Source organism: Podarcis liolepis (assembly GCF_965112155.1).
Source record: "Podarcis liolepis genome assembly, chromosome: 17".
NCBI lineage: Eukaryota > Metazoa > Chordata > Lepidosauria > Squamata > Lacertidae > Podarcis > Podarcis liolepis.
In genome coordinates, this window is record NC_139571.1 from 40,306,673 (window position 1) to 40,327,328 (window position 20,656).

Below are 20,656 nucleotides of genomic sequence, written 5' to 3' on the forward strand. Positions count from 1 at the left end.
TCTGAAACTAGAAAGAAATCAAATTCTGGACAAAGGAAGTGAAGTGACAGATTGGGTAACGCATTTCAAGCCTGTCTAATGCTAGATTCTGAACATAGAATTTACTTTCTGGTCATGAGACTTGGGCTTGTTAAGGGGAAACATCTGGACTCGCAAGCAGGCTGTGATCTGATAAAACAAAGTCACCGAAATGTTCACCAGAAATGAAGACACCACACCGAGCAGCCCTACAGAGCTGAAGAAATGGCCCTTTATGTATTAGAATACAAAGTATATGGCCTAGCAATGGTGTTGAGATTTGAATTCACTGATGGAGATATGGGTAAGGATCTGCCTTCTCGCGGATTCTGCTCTAGGTTGCAGAGTCCCGGATGAGCCTGAAGGATTTGGGTGAAGATGGTTGGTGCTATAGAGACACATTTTAGCTGTACAGCGAGAGTATCCACAGTGACATCACTCCTAATATCAAGCAGAAGAGACCAGCAGAGACTGTGCCCTGCAGAATGCCTTGTATCAGATGAGCGTCACACACTGTGCATGCGTTCGTCTCTATGTGCTGCATCTTCTCTGCCTTACTGCCTCGCCATTGGAGCCACTCCTTTCACTCTCTCCCCTCTCCATTACTGAGAAAGAATTTCTTGTTCCAAAGCACCACTTCCTCTTCCCCTTCCTCCCTACTTAGCACTTGGTAAGTCTGGTTTTTTTGGCAAGGCTTCCGCATCACCTGAGGACAAAGGGGTGAAAGAAGAAGAACAGAACATTAGAGTTTACTTCTCCGCTTCTGACGAAGGATCAAATCACCTTGCCCCAAACTAACCACAGGGTTAGGGTAAAGCCACCAGTTCGGTCGCACTGGGCACTGCGCTGCAGGGGGCATCATAACAGTGCTGTAGAACGGAGCGCAAGAGGCAGGGGAGGGCACCAGGTTTTAGCATCGCACAGGGTGCCGCTGAAATTTGAGAGACCAAAGTTTGCCACTACTAGCCAAGTGGAACTTGGCATCCTTTAGAACTGGCATGGGGAACCCTTGGTCCTCCAGATGTTGCTACAACTCTCCTTAATTGCAATGGCAGTTGTAGTTCATCAACATCTGGAGGGCTAAAGTTGCCCTGCACGTTTTGAGGTTGTGTCCCGCGGCGACCTGGAAGTACCAGAAAGGGTTACTTCCGGGTTTCGCCGCATGCGCAGACATGCAAAATGACGTCATGCGCATGCACAGAAGCAGCGAATTGCGACCAGCGCATGCACAGACGCGGGGTGCGTTCTTTTCAGGTTGCAAACGGGACTCCGGAACAGATCCCGTTTGCAACCAGAGGTACCACTGTACTCTGCAAAGACTGAACCAAGATGGGTAACAGAGCTGCTGACTAGTCGGAAATGACTTGCAAAAGAGCAGCTAAGGGCTCCTCCAGATTTCTTGTTGTGCCACACTTTCCAGGCACAGGTCTGAGCTTTAAAGCTCCATGTCCAAGTGGTTTTTGTTTTCCCAGGGAAAACCTGCATTTTACCACTGAATTGGAGGAAGCAGCAATCCATGGAATATCACATTGATTCAGCAGCAAAAAAAGACTTCCCCCAGGGTGCAATCCTGGGCAGTGTTCATGGAAATCCTGGGCTGTCTGGATGACAAGACGCCATTCTCGGTCTCTCTGGTGTGCTCCGGAGGAAAGCAGAGCAATACGTTTGGCACCAGCTTGGCTATAGGACTTAGGGGCGCCACACCAGATTTGTGTAGGGTTTGTTGTTCTTGTTTAGTCCTCTAGTCATGTCCGACTCTTCGTGACCCATGGGCCAGAGCACGCCAGGCACTCCTGTCTTCCACTGCCTCCCGCAGTTGGGTCAAGCTCATGCTGGTAGCTTCGAGAACACTGTCCCACCATCTCGTCCTCTGTCGTCCCCTTCTCCTTGTGCCCTCCATCTTTCCCAACATCAGGGTCTTTTCCAGGGAGTCTTCTCTTCTCATGAGGTGGCCAAAGTCTTGGAGCCTCAGCTTCAGGATCTGTCCTCCCAGTGAGCACTCAGGGCTGATTTCCTTCAGAATGGAGAGGTTTGATCCTCTTGTGGTCCATGGGACTCTCAAGAGTCTCCTCCAGCACCATAATTCAAAAGCATCCATTCTTCGGCGATCAGCCTTCTTTATGGTCCAGCTCTCACTTCCATACATCACTACTGGGAAAACCATAGCTTTCACGATACAGACCTTTGTTGGCAAGGTGATGTCTCTGCTTTTTACTCCTGAGTTTTTTCTTCTCCCAAAGATATGCTGCAAGGTTTAGGATCAGAGTTTTCCTTCTACCTTCCCAGGCTGACAAGCCCCATCTGCCCCTATAACTGTACCTTTTCTTCTCAGTAAAACGCAGGTGTTCCTGGGGAAATCGCCATGACAAAAACAAGCAAATGCTCAAGCACAGTGCTTGAAAATGCAGACCTGTGCCCAGAAACATGGCACAAAAGGAAGTCTGGATGAGCCCTCAATGCATGATCCAACTAAACAAAGACAGCCTTGTTGCTTTCTACCTCTTTTCTTTTTAGTTGAAAAGAACGGGACGAGGATAAGCTTTGCCTTTCTGTAATGAGGGAGCACTCAACAAACAACTGATTTCTTATACTTAAGCTTCAAGAAGGGAACTTGAAGGTGTCATCTCCCACCTTCTCTCCAGCATAGCTGTCTTTCAGACACTGCTTGCTCTTGAAAGCGCAGTAGGTGGGGTGTTGAACTCCTGTCGAGTCGCAGATCTGGGAAGAAGGAAATGACAAGGTGGCAGGGGTGACAGGAACAAACCAACGTGATGGGGGCAAGGGACAGATATTCCATTAATACTCACTTCTTTTGGGAAATCTCCTTTTTGGAAGGAGGAATACTCTGTCTTCAACCACAGAGACACCCGATAATCATCACAGCCATGAGCAGCCAAGCGACCGCACCAATAGTCTGCTTTTAAGCCTGCATATGTCTCAACCCCAAAATACTCTTCTACCCCTGTGGGGACCTGGTGGTAAAAAATGAGGAGGAGGGAAAGGGGCGGAATCAATGGAACTTGTCCGTTAGTGAAGCTTTCTCTAATATCTGGGCAACCTAAATGTTTGGCTTACCCTGGAATGCATAGCCTGGTGTTCAGCCAAGATCCCTGGGTTGATGTAGGATGTGAATATGCCACCAACACAGTGGGTACGCTTCAGATTGGAGGCTCCTTGGCACTGCTCTGTCTTCAGGGAGCAGAAAGCACACTCAGAGCACATGTCGGCATGGCGTCGGCCAAGGCTATCACACACCTAGGGAGTGATGGAGCAATGAGAAGGACCAAAACATAGCCGCGCCGGCTGGAACAATCTACCTCTCTGTCTTGAAGCATGTGGCAAACCACTGTTGCGGGTGCAGTCCTTCCCAACATGTTGGTCCTTCTGTTCAGAGTGCGGCGCCTTGCCTACCCTGCAAAGTTTCTCAGATGAAAATAGGGACAAATGTCTGGCGGCTTCTCCTCCTCCTCACCCACTCTCCAGCAGCCACTAGGAGCTGTCCAAGAGAGGAGGCTGGCAGTGGCAGCCATAGAGAGCCCATGAGATTCTCCTTCACAGCTGCCACTGCTGTTGCTTGGGACAAGCGCTGACTCATCCTTCTCTCTGAGCTCAGTGGCAGCACCATGGGCAGGGGAAACAGGGACATTTTGGGATCAAGTCAAAAGCCAGGATGGCTTTCGTAATTCCAGGACTGTCCCTGGAAAAAAGGGGTGCTTGGAGGATATGCCCTTGTAACTGAGGTAAAGGTAAAGGTCCAGTTGTGACCGATTCTGGGGTTGCGGAGCTCACCTCACTTTATTGGCCGAGGGAGCTTCCGGGTCATGTGGCCAGCGTGACTAAGCCGCTTCTGGCGAACCAGAGCAGCACACGGAAACGCCGTTTACCTTCCCGCCGGAGCAGTACCTATTTATCTACTTGCACTTTGACGTGCTTTCAAATTGCTAGGTTGGCAGGAGCAGGGACCGAGCAACGGGAGCTCACCCTGTCACGGGGATTCGAACCGCCGACCTTCTGATCGGCAAGTCCTAGGCTGTGTGGTTTAGCTAAATCCAAAAGTTGATTTGCTGCTAGGCCAGGTTCAAGGTACTTGTGTGAATTCTCAAAGGCCTAAATAACTTGGGCGCCAGTTGTCTGATTCCTGTGTTCCACTTCAGTCACTGAGATCTTCTGATGGGACACTTCTGGTGGTGCCACACATCCCTGAGGCCTGGTTGACCATCACTAGAGACTGATCCTTTCGTGTGCTGAGCCCTGCCCTGTGGAACTGCTTATTCTTCCCTCAGAAGTTTTTTGAAACCTTTGTATAGACAGGCATTTACCACATGAATGTTCTTTTTGTTGTTGTTATGTTTTGTATGGACGATCTATTTTTTTATTTTATTTTTATATGTTGCATTCCACCTTGCTGCATTCTTTTTAAAATGAAAGTGAAGATTATAAATTCACAAATAAAGTTCTGCCTCCCCTCCTCCTCTTATCAAGACCTCTTACTAGCTCAGAAGGTGGCACTGAAATTTAAGGTGGTCAACTGCTGGGCTCTGCTGCGAGAAGGTATGAAACTGGCATCCAGCACGGAGCTTACCAAATCCCCAAAGCCAAAGGTTTTTGACTCCATTTGTTTCCAGGCCTTGCTAACAGCTGAGGATATGCAAATGTCTTGCAGCACTGCATAGCAGAGAATCACCAGAGCTTCTTCCTTGTCAAGAGCTAAGAGGCTAAGGCAACAAAGGAGAAACGGAGAGAAGGAAATTGTGAGAAGGAGGGCCATTTTGATCTCCCAACCCCCTCACAATATCTCTTGGAGGCAACTCCGATACCTGGGTGCTCATCAGCCCAAGAAGAAACCGCTGAAAATGGCAGCCTTCTATGTCAATCCCCGCCCCCTTCTCATTGTAACTAATTAAGGAAACATGGGACTAAGATGACTCATGTGTGGGGAAATGCATGCTGCGCTATCTAAGCAGATAGAGGAAGGGGAAGTTGATATCCAACTGCCATTTTCAGTGGCAAACCCGTATCTACTCTCATGCCTTGTTTGAGCCTCAGAAGAGGTCCTTATTTACCGTATTTTTCGCTCTATAAGACGCACCAGACCATAAGATGCACCTAGTTTTTGGAGGAGAAAAACAAAAAAAATATATTCTGAATCTCAGAAGCCAGAACAGCAAGAGGGATCGCTGCGCAGTGAAAGCTGCAATCCCTCTTGCTGTTCTGGCTTTTGGGATAGCTGCACAGCCTGCATTCGCTCCATAAGACGCACACACATTTCCCCTTACTTTTTAGGAGGGAAAAAGTGAGTCTTATAGAGCAAAAAATATGGTAAATCCACAGGACAAGTGCCCCTATGGCGTAATGCAGAGCCTCACAAAATAGTTTTCCCTGGGTCCCATAAAGGAGGAAACCTATGCTTTGGAGGAACCCATAAATGGTTATCCACAGAGAATCCTATTACCATACCACCACATTGATGGGCCGTCAGAATATGTGCATGTTTTTTTTTCAATTACAGACAAGTAATCAAGTGACGCCCTGTTTTTGTGAATGGGCCATCGTGGATGGTGATTGGCAAAAAGAGAGAAATGCCCATGCAATTGGAAAAATTAGCAAAAGAAGTTGACAATTTCAAAGCAGAACTTACATATGATTGAATATGCAGTTGTTTAGGTTAATAAATAACTGATGCTAACATATAGGGCTGGATTTTACTAACCCGGACTAAGGAATCCTACTAGCACAATGAGGATTTCCTCCCTCCCCCCCCCTCTGAAATCCACTCTGAAATCTGTCTGGAGAATGTTGCAGAACAGTGTGCGGGATGTGGAGACGGGAGAATTTGGCAAGCAGAAATCTTTGCCCTGATGGAATGATCATCTTAGTGCAGTACTGAATGCCAACCACAGACGTTGCTTTTGAAAAATTCGCAACATGCTCCTTTAAGCTCTACTTACAGCTGCCAGAAAATCTAATGGTGCTCTATGGTTTTGCAATGCATTATCTGAAAGTGTGGAACTGCCAAAGGCTTGGGAAACATTAACACTTTAGCAGGATACACCAGCAAACTCTTGGGTCCCAACAAATGTGCAGATATGAAACCCTGACAAACGTCTTTGTTTTTTTGTTTTTTAAGGAGAAATGTATGACTAGGGGAAAGGAGGAGGAGGGGTTCTGGAGGAAAGACGAGGCAGGTGAGGAGAACATTAGTCCCTTGTCTTAGTTCCAGATCCAGGGATTGGAGGACCCTTGGGTAACATGTCCCCCATCTTTGTGGGTCTCGCTTCTCCTCACCAAGGCACCATGACCTACTCCTTCGCCTTGTTCTTCTGGACCCAATCCCTACAACTCCCAGGGTAGGAGGAAGGCAGCAGGGAAGTGGAGACTACTGCTCTTCATTTTGCTCTTCTCATTGCTTGCATTTTTTGAGAAGATAGCTAAACAGGTGACAATAATGAACAGGATGTTTGCCCCCTGTAGGGCTGTGAGCATCAACCAGCGCCTGACAACACCTACAAGTACCGATTCCTTTCTCCCCATCGCTCCTTTGTTCTACATCACCTGAGGATGTGATGTGCCCCCCCCCCATTTCTTTATTTGAAACAACCTGTTATTTGTTCATTCAAACCAAATTTCTTTCCACATTCATGGCTTCTTGTCTGCGTTTCAACTTTTTGTCGTCGCTGCTGCTGCTTCCTGGGTCGGCAGCAACAGAGCTGATTGGGGGAAGCTGCCATTATAATTTCCCAGAATGCTCTGAGAGTTGCATCATTGTGGGACATTTGGGGGGGGGGGTAGTGGAAAAGGCAAGTTCCATTAGCACCAACCCTTTCTCTCCAAATGACATGATGTTCAAAGAAGTCTACGAAAAAGAAGTGGAAGTCTCCAAAATGAGCTGCTGCCACTCTTAGGGAAAGATAAAGTCCCAGCCCTCAAATGGGTATAAATGGGATGACAATGAACCAATTTGTGCCTATTAATTACTCAGGAAAAGTCATTCCATTACATCTAAAACCTCAACCGAAGTTATTATGAAACAGATACGCACCCTTAGAATCCACTCTTTCCTGAAGTAGCTGCTCTTTCTCTCTTTTTAAAAGTGAGTGGATTTGGTCTTCTTTGTTTTTTACTTGGTTTTAGAGTGTGTGGGCTTGTGGCTGTTTGTAACATGGCCGTCACAATGGATAAATAACTGAGGAACTGCTAGACTGGCCCAAACTGGGAGCTGAAGCGTTGCATCAATGTCAATAATTTTGTATATCTTTGGGTAAGTTGTTTTTAAAGGAGTAAGGATATGGAGAACCAATGATTTCCCTCATAAAACAAAGCAACGCAGCTGTCGCTCATCCACACACTGATTTAGCACTCATAGGGTGCTAGGCCCTGTACAAAATAAAGCCTGAATGCAAATCCTGACCAGAAAGCACCTTACAATCAACAATTGAGAGGAACATGGATTGGTGATGTAGGAGATCTGGGAAGGAGGCAGCACGGAGTAAACTGAGAGCAGAGGAATGATGGGGTGACTCAGTTGCTTTGCAGTGTGCCAGAATATCCAAACCCTGTACATTGTCTGTTGGGGTGACTATGTTGACCGAGTTGAAGAAGCAAGTCTTGAAAATAAACTTTAGGACTTTCCACATTATTTGTCCTCAATGCACTTTTTATTTTCTACTTATAACTTTAGTCCACACAAGCATTTTGGAAATATAGAAATATATATTTAGTTGATATAATGAGGGGAAATGAAAGGGAGGAGCCAGTGGGAGCTGACAACAAAGGTGTCCCATCGCCAGGCATCTTCCTCTAGGCACCGCCGCCTGTGCTTTGGGGGCCTGTTTTCCTCAGCAAATGTTACTATTTTTGGCTTGGGAGCAAGACTTGCCCTTACCTCCCCTTGGAACCGGACCCTTCCTGGCTAGTCAGCATATTGAGGTCTCCTTCTCTGCCTCCTTCCTTTGATCCTTTGTAAGGCTGTGCATTCTCGGCATTCAGGGACTGCTCCAGGGAGAAGGCCATGCCGATCAGGCGGTGGATGCTCTTGTGGAGCTGCTGGTTCGAGAGCCCCTTGGTGACTGACGGCTCTTCAGCTTCGGAGACGGCCGTTTCGGTGGTGGACACAGCTTCTGCAGTGGCCGCGACGAGCACGGCACTCACGTAGTCCGGCGTGCTGGCGGGAGTTGAGAGGGAGCGTTCCCTGGCCACGGGCTCCTGGCCTGAGACGGCAAAGGAATATTTCAAAATGGCGTCGATGTTGGAGCGGAGGCGGGCGTCGCGGGAGGGTGTGGCACTATGGTCTATTGGCGGCATGTTACGCAACTGGCTTGGGGATGGAGAAACGGCATTGACTTCGTCTTGATCCTCGTACTCGTCTTCGTGTCTGTGCATGTGTTCGTACTCATGTTCATGCCTGTGTTCATGTTCGTGCTCATGTGCATGTTCGTGAACCTCATGTTCGTGAACCTCATGTTCGTGAACCTCGTGTTCGTGTTCATCCTCATCCTCTTCAAACTCTGGGCACAGTATCCGCTATCCAGGGTGGGGGTGGAGGAAGGAGAAAATTTGGGAAAACGTGACCAAGTTGTCTTGGGTGAAGAATCCTCTCTCCCACGCCGCCATGTAAAAGAAGACTGTCTACATTTCTCATCAGACCTAGTTCATTACCTGGTATTAGTATTAGTACAGTGGTACCTCAGGTTAAGAACTTAATTCATTCTGGAAGTCCATTCTTAACCTGAAACTGTTCTTAACCTGAGGGACCACTTTAGCTAATGGGGCCTCCTGCTGCTGCCACACTGCCACCGCCGCACGATTTCTGTTCTCATCCTGAAGCAAAGTTCTTAACCCGAGGTACTATTTCTGGGTTAGCGGAGTCTGTGACCTGAAGCGCCTGTAACCCGAGGTACCACTGTATTAGTATTAGTATTAGTATTAGTATTAGTATTAGTATTAGTATTAGTATTAGTATTCTAGGCCGCCAGTCTGACTGGGCGGCTTCCAACAAATTAAAGCATCAAACACAGTAAAATATCAAACATTAAAAACTTCCCTAAACAGGGCTGCCTTCAGATGTCTTCTAAAAGACAGATAGTTGGTTTTTTCCCCCCTTGACATCTGACTGGAGGGTGTTCCACAGGGCAGGAGCCACTACAGAAAAGGCCCTCTGCCTGGTTCCTTGTGGATTCATGTCTTGCAGTGAGGGAACTGCCAGTAGGTCCTTGGTGCTGGACTTTAGTGTCCAGGCTGGACTATGGGGGTGGAAACGGTCCTTCGGGTATACAGGGATTTCCCAATTTCCACATTCCTCCCATTAAAAAAGAAGGGGAAAAAGGACTTCCCCTCTTGAAAGACCATAACCACAGTGAAGGCCTATTTTCTGCTGCTATTCCAAGTAGACCTGGCTCCCTGGTGCGGTTAAGTCCAGCTGTATTTATTTCATATGCCGCTTCTATGCCAAAATAAGAGGTCTTCTGCATGATGTCTGTGGTTTAGGGGGAAATGGAAGCTTTCCACCTCACCTGGGATGGAAAAACATATAGGGTAGGACTACTGCTTACACCAGTGATGGCCAAACTTAGCCCTCCAGCTGTTTTGGGACTACAATTCCCATCATCCCTGAGCACTGGTCCTGTTAGCTAGGGATGATGGGAGTTGTAGTCCCAAAACAGCTGGAGTGCCAAGTTTGGCTATCACTGGATTACAACAAAACAACAACACCACAAACTGGCTTATAAGTACAGTGGTACCTCAGGTTACATACGCTTCAGGTTACAGACTCCGCTAACCCAGAAATAGTGCTTCAGGTTAAGAACTTTGCTTCAGGATGAGAACAGAAATCGTGCTCCGGCGGCACGGCAGCAGCGGGAGGCCCCACTGGCTAAAGTGGTGCTTCAGGTTAAGAACAGTTTCAGGTTAAGAACGGACCTCCGGAACGAATTAAATACTTAACCCGAGGTACCAGTGTATAAAAACAAATTTACTAGAGTAATAGCTAGAATAGAGATAGAATTGTAACCATTCAAGCAACAAACATACTAAGGTGCCATGTGCAAAAAAAAGCCTGGAGATACTGTAAATGTGGAGTGGATAAATGTACAACAGTATCTTAACAAGTTACATGTGCAATAAACGTTATACAGACTGGATAAATGAACCGTTCAACAAGTAGCGTAAGTCCAATCACAGAACGGCAACCCCGTGCCGCCACAATGGCAAGGGTAGCAAACTGGAGAATATGAAAAAGTTTTCCAAAGCTGTTTTCCAAAGATTGAATTGGATGAGATGTTCTTCAATGGGTCTTGAGTTGGAAACACAAAGCCGTATGCATGGATCAATCACGGGAAGGCAATTCAAAGCCACCCCCCTGGTGAGAATAGCGCAAGTGGGCAAAAGGAGATCTGTTCTCCGGATATATTGCAGGTTTCGCTATACGTTTCGTCAGTCTGAAAAGCCCGTCATACGAAACGGTTTATAACGTTCCTTGCACATGTAACTTGTTAAGATGCAGTTGTAGATTTATCCACTCCATGTTTACAGTATCTCCAGGCGTTGTTTTGCACATGGCCCCTTAGTATGTTTGTTGCTTGAATGGTTACAAGTCTATCTCTAGTCTAGCTATTATTCTAGTACATTTGGTTTTATACTTATAAGCCAGTTTGTTGTTTTGTTGCATTATTATTACTGTCACCACATTTGATACTTTGTGCATATACAGCACTGGATTACACAACAGGGTTTCACCCCCCTGAAATTGGCTGGCAGGGTTGGCAGGAGGAGCCCCAGAACAGTGTGTGAGGGGATGTGGGGGAATCATCACGTCTGATAAGCTGGGATGCTCTGAACCATCAATTTAGCATGATGTGGAATTCCTCATATTCTTTTAAAGAGAGGCTTGAAAGAAGCATCGCTTCCCCTGGCACGCAGACCTATTTGTTTTGTCGCCTCTTCGAAAAGAATTTCGGCAGTGTTATGTACTGAGTTGAATAGGATCCAAAATGCAGCAGTCTGATTGGTCCTAGAACAATAGGACCCAAAATGCAGCAGTCTGATTGGTCCTAGAACAATAGGATTCAGAATGCAGCAGTCTGATTGGTCCTAGAACAATAGGATTCAGAATGCAGCAGTCTGATTGGTGCTAGAACAATAGGATCCAAAATGCAGCAGTCTGATTGGTCCTAGAACAATAGGATCCAGAAGGCAGCAATCTGATTGGTCCTAGAACAATAGGATCCAAAATCCAGCAGTCTGATTGGTCCTAGAACAATAGGATTCAGAATGCAGCAGTCTGATTGGTCCTAGAACAATAGGATTCAGAATGCAGCAGTCTGATTGGTGCTAGAACAATAGGATCCAAAATGCAGCAGTCTGATTGGTCCTAGAACAATAGGATCCAGAAGGCAGCAATCTGATTGGTCCTAGAACAATAGGATCCAAAATGCAGCAGTCTGATTGGTCCTAAAACAATAGGATTCAGAATTCAGCAGTCTGATTGGTCCTAGAACAATGCAGCAGTATGATTGGTCTGCAGGAGCCACCCAATCCAGCTCCAGGTGGAAGTGAATCCACAACCTGATTGGCCTACAGGAGAATCCCAGAATTAGCCAATCACGTGCGGCTCATTGTGTAAATAATGTATATAAAGCAGATATTGGGGGGGAACTTTGATTCCTCCTCACCACTATGAGCTGAATAAAGAGCATGAAATCCACTCTCGACTCCGAGTATATTTCAGGCAGGTTTTCCAAATAATATTAAATCTTCAAAACCCGATTACTGGGGGCAAAAGGAAAGGGAGAACGTACACACAAAGAGCAATGTTCTGTCTTGAAACAACCCTAATTTAATACATTATCTGAAAAAAAGGTATCACCCGTCTCCTGCTTGAAAGCAGATCAACCCTTGCACCATTTCTAAGGAAAATGAGGCAGGGCCAGGAATAAAAAAGCATTGGGAAGCTACATTCACTATTGTTTCTCTGGGCACACAGGTTTTGCAAGTTTTGGAAGCACCACAAAGGAAATTGCAAAACCTGCTGGGCCAAGAGGCCGCGGTGAAATGAGCCTATCCACCACAGGCAGTGGAATTAGGGATGTCTGGTTGTGTTAACAGCACAACCCCTTCTCTGCATTCATTCCTCAGTCCTTCTAGCCTGGAGCCAGGGCAATATTAAAGTCCTGCTTGCTGCAGCAGATATAAAGGACTGGGGAAGAAAAGGCAGGAAAGTGTAGTGATTGCATAATCCCCCTATAAATTAAAATTTCAGCAGCTGGTAAGAGCATGAGTAGTTCAGGGATTTTTATTTTTTTAAATTATACGTTGTGTGCCCTTGCTTCTCAGTTTGACCCTTTTACATGGTTTTGTATGTTTTGTGGTATTTTATGCATTGTGACTTGCCATTACCTTTACCGATTGTAGTTTAGTGATTCTTTATTGTAATTGCTAAGTGTAAACTGTTTAATTTTTATTTGCTGATATTTAATTTTACTGTTTACTCTTACAGCCTGACGAATTGCTGAATATTGCGTTACAGTCGTACCTTGGAAGTCAAACAGAATCTGTTCCGGAAGTCCGTTCGACTTCCAAAACGTTCACAAACCAAAGCATGAGTTCTGATTGGCTGCAGGAAGCTCCTGCAGCCAATCAGAAGCTGCAGAAGCCCCGTCGGACGCTCGGCTTCCAAAAATAGTTCGCAAACCGGAACAGCCACTTCCGGGTTTGCAATGTTCGTGAGCCAAAACGGTCGACTCACAAGGCGTTTGAAAACCAAGGTACGACTGTATTCGATATAAGTTGTTTATTTTAAAGTTGTGTTTTTATTATGACTTTTTTTGTATTGGATCAGATTGTTTATAGGTGTGCGATCTTTGCTGTCTATTTTGTTGTTTCTTCAGGTTGTAAACCGCCTTGGATATGGTAATATAGAAAGGTGGTACAATATACAAATTAAAAGTGGGGGGGGGGGAATGAGTGAAATATCCCTGCCCATCCAAACATTTGCCCTAAGATCTGAGCAAAAGCAAGGGACTCGTAAGAAAATTCACCTTCCATGCTGTAACAAACTCCTGACAGTCATGATTTCTGAATAGCGTATGTCAATTTAAGGCAGAAGTTTCTTGGCCTGTGCACTGGTGCCCATTGTTGTCAAGGCTGCAAAATGGAGGAAGACTAATACAGTGGTACCTCAGTTCTTGAACTTAAACCATTCCGGGAATCCGTTCGACTCCCGAAACGGTTCAAAAACCAAGGCGCAGCGTCCAATTGGCTGCAGGAGCTTCCTGCACTCAATCTGAAGCCGCATTGGGTGTTCGGCTTCTGAAAAACGTTTGCAAACCAGAACACTCACTTCCGGGTTTGCGGTGTTTGGGAGGTGATTTGTTCGGGAGCCAAGCGAGTTCGAGTACCAAAGTACCACTATATAGCATTGTGCTATCAGGGCTCAGTGTAGCTCCACTTCTCAAGGCAAGCCGCTGGGTCCTTGCCAAAGCATCAGTAAGACTTTGGCCTGGTTTGTGTGGCACTCTGCCTTGCCCCAGCCATCTCGGCTTGCCTGTCCACTCTCAGTCTCCATTTTTGTTCCAGCTCCGCTCTGGGCATCTTCTCATGTAGGACCTTGATCTGTGCCTCTGCACTAACCCTCCTGCAATCCTCCAATTATGTGGAAGGATAAAGGGTAACCTATTAAGGGACCTTAACAATATCCACATGCCTCAACCTTCTGCTTTTTAGCCAAATCACTCAGAATTTCGTATTCTTCTAAAAACAGGAGCTCTATTGAAGCGGGCAGACAGACTTCTCTCCTCCTCACCTTGACGTAGAATCTCCGGTTTGTACACCGAAACTGTGCAAATAGACAAAAAGTCTCAAAACGTATGACGTGAGGAAGATCTGCACAGATGGGACCTGGAAGCAGAAGGCGAAAAGTCTTACCATGGGAAGGAAGAACGAAAAGTACCATAACCTCCAGCATTGCTCAGAAGTAAACAAATGCACCAGTTGTTGAACTGAGCTATACACTTATGTTCTCTAATGATTGAGGGGTCTGTGGCAGTATATTGCCAAACAACAAACTACCTTTGGCCAATTTCTTTTCCCCCAATTCCCTTAAAGCCGGGAGGAGAATTTTTACATTGTTTTGCTTCCAAAGCACAAGACATTCAGAATTGCATCGAATTATCGTTGCAGACTAATGAAAGCCCGTTCCCCTTCCCATGTAAATCCAGATTAATAGTTGCAGTTGTGGTTTGGGGAATCAAAGCAGGGAAAGGGCACAATCCACTCCAAGGTACTCCTGGGCAAGCCTTTCACAGGTCTGTTTCTGGGTGAATTGTGTCCTCCCTGAACAGAACGGCAGCAAAGGTGAGCCGATGAAAACACCTAGAGCATCTTCTGTTTCTTCTCTTAGGCCTTCATCTAGTAGGCTGAGTGTGGATCCACAGGTGGGTCTTGGCCCGACCTAAGGAGGGTTGCTTCCCTTGCAAAGCCACCATTGTATTTTAATTTTTGAAGAGAAATAGAAAAATAAGAGGAGCATGGAGAGAGAAGGAAAGAGAGATGGGGCATGTCTAGCAATATACCGTATTTTTCGCTCTATAGGATGCACCCGACCATAGGACGCACCTTGTTTTAGAGGGGGAGAACAAGGGGAAAAAAATCTCCCCCTCTCTGCTCAGCGCCCCTTCAGTGAAGCAGCATGAGAAATGGAGCCCCTTCCATTTCTCCTCCCACTTGGCTGAAGGGGCGCTGCGCAGCTCTCCCTCTCTGCTGAAGCCAGGAGAGTCTTGCTCTCCCGGCTTCAGCAAAAGGAAACCAAAGCCTTCGGAGCGCAGCGCAAGTTCCCGCTGTGCTCCGGAGGCTTCAGGTGGCTATCCCTGAAGGCTGGAGAGCGAGAGGGGTCAGTGCACAGAGGGAGCACTCCCACTGCGCTTAGGAGGCTTCGCATTGCTATCGCTGAAGCCAAGGAGCCTGCATTTGCTCCATAGGACGCACACACATTTCCCCTTAATTTTTGGAGGGGAAAAAGTGTGTCCTATAGAGTGAAAAATATGGTATATCTTTTGCTTGTTCTATATTTGCTGATTGCGATAGCTATGCTCCTTTTGTGAACTGTAGTTTGCTAGATAATATTAGTAGTAGTAGTAGTAATAATAATAATAATAATAATTTTATTATTTATACCTTGCCCATCTGGCTGGGTTTCCCCAGCCACTCTGGGCAGCTCCCAATAGAATATTAAAAACACGATAAAACATTAAACGTTAAAGACTTCCCGAAACAGGACTGCCCTTCAGATATCTTCTAAAAGTCAGGTAGTTGTTTATTTCCTTGACATCTGCAGATACTAAAAAGTATTTTTGCTACAGATACTAAAAAGTATTTATTAGCCACCTCTCCTCCCCATCCTGACAGAACTACAATTCCAAGGGTTCCCCAGGGTTAAGAAATACTGTAAACCCTGCATTTCACCAGTGTAGATATGCCTTGTGAAAGAAGAAATTATAAAGTTTTGTTTAAAAAAAAACCAATTCAAAAGTTGGTTCTATGCTGAAAATTGGTTTTAAAGGTTGGCCTGAAGTCTGAAAAAGTTGAGGATGGTTGCCATAGGACCCGCACAGACATTTACAGGACATATTTAGAGAGATCTGTAGATTTACAGACTGCAGAAATGGCTGTTGTTGGCGGGAATCATATATTGAAGAAAGTGCAACCAGAGTCTCTCATCACAAAAGGTTTCTGGTGGGAATCTGAAGCGTGAACCAGTGATCTGCACATACCATCTGGGATCTCGCCATGGTTCTCATACTGATCCAGCTGTAGGATTTTAGGATTCTGGCAACCTTTGCTATGTCGGATCTGACACACCACGCTTGCCTTCCACTTGGGCCTCATGGACGCAAAAAAGTCCACGTACTCTTCAGCCGTGAGGGGGCTGCCTGGTTGGTAGGACAAAGTCTTCGGGATCAACTGTGCCAGGAAGATTAGGAACCCTGAAGGAGAAGTTATCCGTCTGTCAGATTTTTATTGCTTATAGCCAATGGCTGTTACAACACATGTTACAAAACAAAACACGTTATAAAAAGTCCAAGAGGAAATTAATTTACTACAAAGAAAAGGAGTACAAGGGGATGTTTTAAGAATTTTAAGGTCTCAAATATAGAATAGATATTCATAAATGCACATATATCTAAATATATGAACCATGTGTCTGAAATAGTACAATACTGGAGCCATTTTGACTCTCCTAATGACCTCAAATATTCCTCTGCAGTAAGGGCAGCAAATGGGGAAATCCTTCCCATTGTCTTTTTGCTTGCAAATCCTGTCTTTAAGGGCGTATTTGTGCATGAATAGGGTGAGCCTTTGACCTGGATTCAAGAACTAAAGTATTAACCACCACAAAATAGCCAGGCTGCCCAGGTAATGCAATCAGTGACTGTTATCAGGTATCCTGGCAGACAGGATTTCTGCTGTAGACCACCTCTTTCTGTGATGTATGTATGATGTTTTGGGGGGTGGTCTTGGGCTACAGGGTGGGCAATTTAAAAAGTCTATAAAAGGGCTTGAGCACCATTGTTCAGGGTTCTCCTCCCTCTTGTGTGTGATGAGTGGGGACTCTGTTGCAACAGTTCCTTTAATAAAGGTCAGGCTTACTAGCCGCTTTGTTTCTCAATATTCTCTGGTTGGCCTCTGTTATTTTCTCCTACCGATAGGGAACCCACTTAAGGACTCTCTACGGGCTCTGAAATACCCCATAATGGAAAGGGAGAAGTTTTTTCTTATAACAGCATGTTATAAAAAGTCCAATAGGAAATTAAGTTACTACAAAGATAAGGAGTAAAGGTAAAGGTAAAGGGACCCCTGACCATTAGGTCCAGTCGTGGATGACTCTGGGGTTGCGGTGCTCATCTCCTTTTATTGGCCGAGGGAGCTGGCGTACAGCTTCCGGGTCATGTGGTCAGCATGACTAAGCTCCTTTTGGTGAACCAGAGCAGCGCACGGAAATGCCGTTTACCTTCCCGCCAGAGTGGTACCTATTTATCTACTTGCGCTTGATGTGCTTTCGAACTGCTAGGTTGGCAGGAGCAGGGACCGAGCAACGGGAGCTCACCCCATCATGGGGATTCGAACCGCCGACCTTCTGATCGGCAAGTTCTAGGCTCTGTGGTTTAACCCACAGCGCCACCTGCGTCCCTTTTAAAAGATAAGGAGTACAAGGAGACAAAAGCAACACATGATCAGGCTATTGTGTGACCCCCTCAACTGCACTCAGATCAATGGGTCCTTTGTAAAGCATTAACTGCCAATACCACAGCAAAAACAACAGCCTCTAAAATACTTCCACACAATAAAAAAACAAAACAAAACAAAGCCACCCTTCTGCAGTTGAAAGGCCAAGAGAGAAGCACAATAAGTCATCCATCTGACTTTCCGGCTACATCTTACACACATTTACACTGTTGAACACAGTGAAACGTACACCTGAGTAAAAATACATAAGATTACACTGTCATGCACTTGTTATAAAAGATGGTGTTCCTTCACCCAATATTGAATACAGTCACTTCTACGTAGATTCCCTCACAATAGCACAGGCCGCGGTAGTTCATTACTGAGCATCCAGAAAGTAGAAGGGGGCCACCTATTGTCCAAAACAGAGATACAAAATTTGCCGAACTTTTCTCTGCCACCAAGCTTGTGCAGGCAATAAAGAAAAAGTGTTTCTGTAATCACTGATGGTCTCCATTTATTTATTTATTTTACATTGCTTTTATTGCCTATAGATGCTGTTGTTGCAAGCTTTTTTTCTGGTGTTTTTTAAACATGTAGTTGCATATAAATATTTTTTGTAAATAAAATTACTGAATGTTACTGAACCACTGCACCCAAAGCTTGTTAAATACAGTGGAACCTCGGTTTTCGAACATAATCTGTTCCGGAAGACTGTTTGATTTCCGAAGCGTTCGAAAACCGAGGATCAATGGGCGGGCTGCAAAGTTAATGGGAAACAATGAAAAACATTCCTTAGAAGCCGTACAACTTCTGAGGCGTAATCGAAAACGGAAGCAATTACTTCCGGGTTTTCGGTGTTCAGATTCTGAATTGTTCAGCTTCCGAGACACTCGAAAACTGAGGTTCTAGTGACTGACTTATCAAACCTAAACTTTTTATTTACCAATGAATATCTCTTAAGCAGGAGGGATGCGGGTGGCGCTGTGGGTTAAGCCACAGAGCCTAGGACTTGCCGATCAGAAGGTCGGTGGTTCGAATCCCCATGACGGAATGAGCTCCCGTTGCTCGGTCCCTGCTCCTGCCAACCTAGCAGTTTGAAAGCACGTCAAAGTGCAAGTAGATAAATAGGTACCGCTCTGGCAGGAAGGTAAACGGCGTTTCCGTGCGCTGCTCTGGTTCACCAGAAGCAGCTTAGTCATGCTGGCCACATGACCCGGAAGCTGTACGCCAGCTCCCTCGGCCAATAAAGCGAGATGAGCGCCGCAACCCCAGAGTCGGTCATGACTGGATCTAATGGTCAGGGGTCCCTTTACCTTTACCTCTTAAGAAACGATGACAGCAACACCCAATTTCACAATTCATTGCGAAGGAATAGTTCATAAGAGACTTCTGAACTCACCCACCCACCCACCCACCCCAAATGTCCAGTTTTCTTCAAATCCAGACCAGGCAGAATAAGTTAAAAAATCACAGTGGGATCAGATCGATGGACTTAGACCCATGTTGACTTTTATGTCTGACTTCCACATGTTAATAGGAGCTGTCAGAAAAAGAGCACCGGCCAGAATATACAACCAAGCCAGTCAGGAGCAATGGCAGTTATAGGCCATACGGAGCCAAAGATGACCACAAGCCAGAAATCCAGCCAGGCTTCCTCTTGGATAAATGGAGAGGTCGGTCACTCACCCACCAGACAGGCCCATTGTAGCAACTTGAGCCTCAACATTGCCGTTCTGCATCAGGCTCACCCCATTTCAAAGGCCAACAAGGCCAGAAGCTGTTGGAATGAGAACACAATGACCTCACAGTTGAAGCCATTGCAGGAGAGCAACAAGAGAAAGAATCTAGGTGGACTAAGGAGGGTTGGGCAGGGGATGGGGAGGACAGGAAAGTGATTTTACATGTGGCAGCCCGAATATGAGGCAAGATAACACACCAGGTTCCATCTGTCATTGAAAGCAGTCGAGTGGGAAGCAAACTTCTGAATAATGGGCCACAATTTGATAGAAAAATGAATGGGAGCAGATGATGAACATAGAGCTGTTCTTCAAGTCCGGTTCATTCAAGTGGGGTTTACGCAGGAGATGCTTGTGGACGTTAATTAACGTATTTTTCGCTCTATAAGACGCACCAGACCACAAGACGGACCTAGTTTTTGGAGAAGGAAAACAAGAAAAAAAATATTCTGAATCCCAGAAGCCAGAACAGCAAGAGGGATCACTGCGCAGTGAAAGCAGCAATCCCTCTTGCTGTTCTGGCATCTGGGATAGCTGCGCAGCCTGCATTCGCTCCATAAGACGCGCACACATTTCCCCTTACTTTTTAGGAGGGAAAAAGTGAGTCTTATCGAGCAAAAAATACGGTAATTTGAGGTAGCGCCACTTGTGCATTTTTCTCCTTGGATACCGACATTTCTGTGTCAACAACAAGAGAAGCTGGGAAAGTTGGAGAAAAAGGATGACATTGTGGGACGGTGTGGGTGGTTGAGCAGGGACAGGCTTTACCACTGCAGGATTCTTGTTTCCAAGATAGCACCGTCCACAATTTCCCACGTTTAGTTGTTTGCAGGGCATGCTTTTTCCTCCACTAGGGCTCGACATAGAATCATGGAGTTGGAAGAGACCACAAGGGCCATTGAGTCCAACCCCCTGCCAAGCAGGAAAAACATAGCTCTCTCACAGTGACATGCAAAATGATTGCGGGTGCCTCGCACTGTGCCAACTCCCATGTGTACATTTAAAATGGAAATAGGTAGGCAGGTACCAAAATGAAGCAGCACCAGTCCAGATTAAAATGGTAATTTAAAGATGGTAGTGAAATGGATGCAAATATCTATACTCTTTGAGACAGTTACCGTATTTTTTCGTGCATAAGACTAGGTTTCCCCCCCTAAAAATTATGTCAAAAAATAGGGGGCATCATATATGGATACATCTCCCCCTATTTTCTAAAATCTGAGTCCCAAAAATAGGGGGCATCTTATAGATGGAAAAATACAATATATTGTATTATGCCTGTGTTCATTCTTGCCTCCATTTACTTCTGTAGAACATTTTGTCCCAACTACAGTAAACCTGAAATGACTTTTATTTGGTTACGGCAGTGTTAAGCAGAATAGCTAGGAAACACAAAATGGCAATAAGTAAATAACCCCCCCCCCCCGAAAGAGCACATGAAGCAGAACATGGGCTTTAATAAATTTGTGAGCGTTAACTGGACCATAAACATAAATGAAAGTAGAAACCTGAAGGCAAGTAGGAACTAAGAGAGCAAGATGGGGCCAGGACAGGAAGTGGAGGAAAAGGCCAATTCGAAGTCACAGTGCTAACCTATAAGGCCCTACGTGGGTTGAGAGATCCCGACTTCGGGGGTAGCCTGTTGGGGGCTGCATTGTGGAGCCAGCAAAAGCCAAAATCAGGTG

The 20,656-nt window shown here is 45.7% G+C and overlaps 1 protein-coding gene across 1 annotated transcript; it reads right to left on the reverse strand.

Annotated features, from left to right (window-relative positions):
* Positions 1-230: 230 nt before the first annotated feature.
* Positions 231-19,019, reverse strand: ACRBP (acrosin binding protein). Its single transcript, XM_083481828.1, has 9 exons — positions 18,922-19,019; positions 15,780-15,992; positions 13,814-13,908; positions 7,901-8,538; positions 4,601-4,733; positions 3,094-3,273; positions 2,826-2,990; positions 2,650-2,736; positions 231-724 (listed from the first exon to the last, which is right to left on the reverse strand). Exons 1-9 carry the CDS (start codon positions 18,959-18,961, stop codon positions 602-604), a joined length of 1,674 nt encoding a protein of 557 aa, XP_083337954.1. The 5' UTR covers positions 18,962-19,019; the 3' UTR covers positions 231-601.
* Between the last annotated feature and the right edge of the window lie 1,637 nt (positions 19,020-20,656).